At 34.6% G+C, this 6000-nt stretch overlaps 1 protein-coding gene across 4 annotated transcripts in view; it reads right to left on the bottom strand.

Moving 5' to 3' along the window:
- Positions 1–1587: 1587 nt before the first annotated feature.
- LOC144452982 (dynein axonemal heavy chain 1-like) overlaps positions 1588–6000 on the bottom strand; it is a 94897-nt gene continuing 90484 nt past the window's right edge. For 3 of the 4 annotated variants that reach the window (XM_078144229.1, XM_078144232.1, XM_078144231.1), the window contains 2 exons: positions 5249–5483; positions 1588–3484 (listed from right to left, as the gene is read on the bottom strand). In XM_078144229.1, the coding sequence (XP_078000355.1) occupies positions 3363–3484; positions 5249–5483 (357 nt within the window). In that variant the 3' untranslated portion in view covers positions 1588–3362. The remainder of the gene's footprint in view (positions 3485–5248; positions 5484–6000) is intronic. The other variant, XM_078144230.1, reaches the window with a different exon arrangement.

Raw genomic sequence — 6000 nt, 5'->3', positions numbered from 1 at the left:
ACTAATATTAATGTGGTCTGGTGTAGAATGAGTTAAATACAACACACAACTGCTATACATGTATTGTAGGATTGATTGATTTGTGGGTTGAATACTTGGTGTATGGATACTTGTATATATAATAAACACGAAAACAATACAGATTGATGTACAGACGTACTGAGTTACAGACAAGTTCATGTACACATGACGACTACAACCATTTGTACTTGTGATAATTTGGATCAATTTACTGATTGATTTATTGATTGGCCAATTATTGTATGACGTCATAGATCAATAATATATCTGAATATCACTAAACTGTCTGTTACCCGTGTGTAATAATATCACAAAACTGTCTGTTACCCGTGTGTAATAATATCACAAAACTGTCTGTTACCCGTGTGTAATAATATCACAAAACTGTCTGTTACCCGTGTGTAATAATATCACAAAGCTGTATCCGTGTATAATAAATAGAGATCGTCATAGATCATGTAGGGGCGATTTTTAAATCCCCAGTGACAAACAGAAATCGATTTTTAAGAATTTTGAAAAACAATATTTTTTTCCTTTAAATTTTTATACATGTTTTCGCAAACAGTCCATATGCTTGTTGACTCAGCAACTCTAGTCTATCATTGTGTTTCTATAATTAGTCAGACTAAATTGATTCTTCTAGTGCAATTATTTGGTACCATCTGGATGTTATACACGGTAATTCAACTCAGACCCCCCCACCCCCACCCCATGGACACATTTTAAGGGATTTATCCGCGGTGAACATCACTTTTTTCGAAGATCAAACAGGAATTGCAATGATGGCCGCCTTGTAGAACAAAGTTAATAAACTCTCCAAGGCACCGACGAGTGTGTTTTGGTAATGATTTAATATAAAGGTTTACTATTTGTACATACAAAGCAATATATGTATGAAGTTTGAGAAGCGCCCTCAGTGGTCAATTGAGCCTGGCTGGCAGAAGGAGAGAGAGAGAGAGAGAGAGAGAGAGAGAGAGAGAGAGAGAGAGAGAGAGAGAGAGAGAGAGAGAGAGAGAGAGAGAGAGAGAGAGAGAGAGAGAGAGAGAGAGAGAGAGAGAGAGAGAGGGAGGGAGGGAGGGAGGGAGGGAGGGAGGGAGGGAGGGAGGGAGGGAGGGAGGGAGGGAGGGAGGGAGGGAGGGAGGGAGGGAGGGAGGGAGGGAGGGAGGGAGGGAGGAGAGAGAGAGAGAGAGAGAGAGAGAGAGAGAGAGAGAGAGAGAGAGAGAGAGAGAGAGAGAGAGAGAGAGAGAGAGAGAGAGACAAAAGTGCCATTGGAATTGTACACGTCATTGATGTGAACGGAATGAATTGGAAAGAACATTTGAGATTGTTTACACTGATCAGTATACTGATTGTAATAACTGTGAGTCCATTCCATCTCAAGTACTCTGTCATAATTAATAAACATCTGTCTCCTCATTTCAAATCATGGTTTAAAAGTTGAAACATGTTACCCCTAGTTACTAGTGACACACCTCTTACACATGTAATGCAAAGACAATTACCACAGCAAGCAGTATAGAATGAACTCTTTCAATGCAAGGAATTATTACAATATCAAAACACACTTTATTGTCAATAATAGTCATATACATAACAGAATTGTCATTGTTTTAATAAAATAGACAGAATTTGCCACATCATTTATGGTACTTATATACATATTTTTTAAGTAGTTCACGAGATACAAGTTGAGTTTATTTTTGACTGTATATTTCACATTTTTACAAGTATCTGTAGAACGATGTTCCACTGAAGTACTTGTTACTAGCAGAATTCAATCCTGGTGTTCAGAAATACAAGATTCAATGATATAATTTGGTATACACAATTAACACATACTAAAATGTTGTGTGAATATAACCCTTACTATATGTACTATGTTACAACCAATGATAAAACACCAGTAGATTTGATTGAATGAAGTGAAGCAATGAAAGACTTCATGCAAAGACAAAATTAGGTAAATGCAACAATACAATTGAACAGGTACAAAAAACAACAGTTGGTGCATCTGATGTAGGTTCATACAACACTTTTATCAGTTTGTTTATATCTATGAAAGTTACAAAGTAACAGTAAACAGTAGAACCCAACTGTTATAATGTGTAGAATTCTATCAGCTCAAACCAGCAAACAATTTGGTGTTCTAAGTTATCAGTAAAAACAGAGTTATGGGCTTCATACTTTGATAAATTACAGGCACCAATTACACTGTATGTCTTTGTGCAAAACTTGTGTCATTCTTGCTTACCACAAGCAGGCAAACACACCAGTGTTTTTTTGAGGGTTGTATCAACAGTGCTGACATTGTCAGTAGATAATTTTCAATGCATCACATAGGAATTATGTTCGATAGATTTGATAGTTTTAAGTAAGTATTTTCCCCTGGTAAAAATATACTAAACTCAACTTGTACCACTTTGAATACACCTCTAGCCAATCTAGTTTTATATACAATAGAATGTCACATATACAATTCTTTATTGTGTATTTTGTTAAAAAGGACCACATTTTTAATATATCAACATAATATACAAAGTAAACATATACACAGAATTTCTATTCAACACACCATATTTACCACACCATATGGGTCAATTCTCACGCCACTGCTAAATACAGATAATACAGGGATGGTTATTACCTATGGAATATTTGTATTTACAGAATCATTTTAAAATTTGTGGTTCAAAATAAACTCATTTCTGTCAGCGTCTGTTCTTTTCTGATTATTGTTTTAAGACGATTTGAATCAATACATCATAAATTGATATTACTGACTTTGTCTCTAAATAAACAGTTTGATACAAAAGGTGGAATGTGGACGGAATGTAGTTAGTATACCGGAAGTCTGTAATAGGAAAAGGTTGGGAAAATGACACAAATATTCCCATCAATACATGATAATATGTCAGACTCCAGAGTAAATTCAGTATAGCTATCAATCAAAGTCAACTATGTTCTCAATATTTGTTACTTGTACTGAATATTTTCTTTTGGATGGTGTCAACAAAATTCAATTCAAAATATTTGTTATTTGTTGAAATATCAATCTGTTCTTTTTATATTCCTATTTGACTTCAGTCTTGGCAACTATTAATATTTGTACAACATGTAATGGTGTCACACACACTCCAAACAAAAAAATATTGAAAATTATTTATTCTGGAAAATTTTTCTGACAAGTTATTATATGGGGATACTGGTGCAGTAAATGAGAAAAGGTTAAATGATCTTGTGTTCTATCCAATGTCAGTTTAATATCCTGTGTTCTATCCAATGTCAGTTTAATATCCTGTGACAGAATAGTGCAATTATTACAACTGTCACAGATTGTAGATTTAGTAATCCAAGGCACATATTAAAGCCACACCACGCTTTATCCAATGAAATTGTGGTTTGTCTGACGGTACTTCTACTGCCACTACGTAGTTAGTAGAATGACCTGTGGTTGACAGAGTTCCTAAAACATAAAGAAAATCATGAAATTAGTCAAATACATCAAAGATGGAATAAAATAAATGCACAATTCATATATCATATTATAACACAGGATAAAATTATTGTAAAATGATATAAACCTAAAGATTTACAGAAATTTTGTTAATAAATAAAACCCACTGCTGGGTTTATGGAGTATTATGGGATATAACTAGAGTAATTAATTCAATCAGTGCTGGGTAGATTGAATAGTAATCAATACTACACAGCTGTTGTTAAGAGTGTAAACCATGTCTCAGCTTGTACTAACGATAGCTAATAGAACTATTGACACACACACACACACACACACACACACACACACACACACAGAGGCTAATACAATGGTCAGTTGATTAATCAGCAAGTAGTACACTTCTTTTCAGAGAAGCTTGCCCAAGATCAGTGAGCCTGATCACTAGGTTTCATGTTGAGATAGACACAATAAAGATAACACACAAAGATCACATACACAGTGTGGACTCTTTGGTTAGGTATACAATAGACCAGCTAAAGGGTATAATTCACAATATAAACAGTAACAGCATGATGACAGAAGCAGTTCACTTGGCTACTGACACTGGATTTTGTTTGAACTTCAAGAAATGATACGGCAAGTCTATTGTACATTGTAGTAGTGTGCATGCTGTTACTGTTACATGGTGAAGTAGACAAAGACACTCTAAACAATAAGATACATACAAACAATAAAGTAATTATACACCATGGGTCACTTGTACAAGCTGACACTATCTTTGGTATCAGTTGTATCTACTAATGCAAACAGATTGCTAGTTACTTTACTAGTAGGTATTCAATGACTTTATGTACACAAAGTCAGAATTATGAGTGAAGTTACAAATAAATATAATGTCAGGCCATAATGAACATTTCACAGTAATTGTGAATACTGCCCTCTATGGTGTGTTGTTCAAATTTGGTGACAGCGCCCTCTCAGTCTGATTTGTTATTTGTAATGTTTTGAGATCTGTTAGTCATTGCCAACAATTAATAATAACTATTTATAAACATAAAATACAGGTGAGGAAAGAAACAGACATGAGCACACTATCAAACTTGGAGAATATCAAGTTCCTATTGAAATATACTTTGATTATTATTTTTATAACACAAAAAGGTGACAAAGTTCTGTTTCAGGAAACAAGAATTGACCACATGAAAGTTCTAGGTGTTGGAATCTTAACTACTGTAGTAAGTGTTTTATACACTGGGCATTCATAGATAGTTCTAGGTAAGTGTTTTATACACTGGGCATTCATAAATAGTTCTAGGTAAGTGTTTTATACACTGGGCATTCATAGATAGTTCTAGGTAAGTGTTTTATACACTGGGCATTCATAAATAGTTCTAGGTAAGTGTTTTATACACTGGGCATCCATAGATAGTTCTAGGTAAGTGTTTTATACACTGGGCATCCATAGATAGTTCTAGGTAAGTGTTTTATACACTGGGCATTCATAAATAGTTCTAGGTAAGTGTTTTATACACTGGGCATTCATAGATAGTTCTAGGTAAGTGTTTTATACACTGGGCATTCATAGATAGTTCTAGGTAAGTGTTTTATACACTGGGCATTCATAAATAGTTCTAGGTAAGTGTTTTATACACTGGGCATTCATAGATAGTTCTAGGTAAGTGTTTTATACACTGGGCATTCATAAATAGTTCTAGGTAAGTGTTTTATACACTGTGCATTCATAGATAGTTCTAGGTGGTGTAATCTTACCTGCTCTAGTAAGTGTTTTATACACTGGGCATTCATAGATACCACTTTCAGGTTGTACTCTGTTAGCTGTTGGTATTAACTGCATTACTGGCATATCAACATACAGTTCTTTTGGTCTACATTCTCCAAGTTTATGGGTTTCCATGTCAAAACGGGCACCTTCCACAAACAGACCACGAATAAAACAACCATTTTCAGGACGATCCTTGAGTTCTGTGGAGTGATCTTTAATTACCTAGCAATAAGGAATAGAAATAATATCAGGATAATGTTTATAGACAGATACAGAAAAGACTATTGAACAAACATATGTTCATATTTTTTCCCCATCTTTTCCAGCTTCAAAATAGTTTACTGTTTGATAAGAGTAATAATCTAGTTAACAGATAAAGTGTATTCCTGCATTAGACAGTGGAAGGAAAGACATGACAGCTAGCAAGTCAACTTTAGCTACACAGGAAGTCAGATACTGGTCTAACTTGTGGTAATGGTATTTAAAATCATAGACAATATCAAGTCCTGACAATCTGAGTGTGGGACAAGTATGTAATCAAATCAATCCCACTCAGTACCAATGCATAACTTATATGTTGGTTTTGCCAATATGACGTTGTTTTATTTGACTTGCTTGTGACTCATATGGCAACAAGTCTTCATGGAAGACATAACCCCCCCCCCCCCCAAAAAAAAAAGTATTTCATGTAGTGACTACAACAAGTTCTTTAGTTTGTACATTATGTCAGACATAGTTA

Source organism: Glandiceps talaboti, chromosome 23, assembly GCF_964340395.1.
Source record: "Glandiceps talaboti chromosome 23, keGlaTala1.1, whole genome shotgun sequence".
In the NCBI taxonomy this organism is placed as follows: domain Eukaryota; kingdom Metazoa; phylum Hemichordata; class Enteropneusta; family Spengelidae; genus Glandiceps; species Glandiceps talaboti.
The sequence above is the reverse complement of the archived record's forward strand: the minus strand, read 5'-3'. Positions and strand labels throughout refer to the sequence as shown.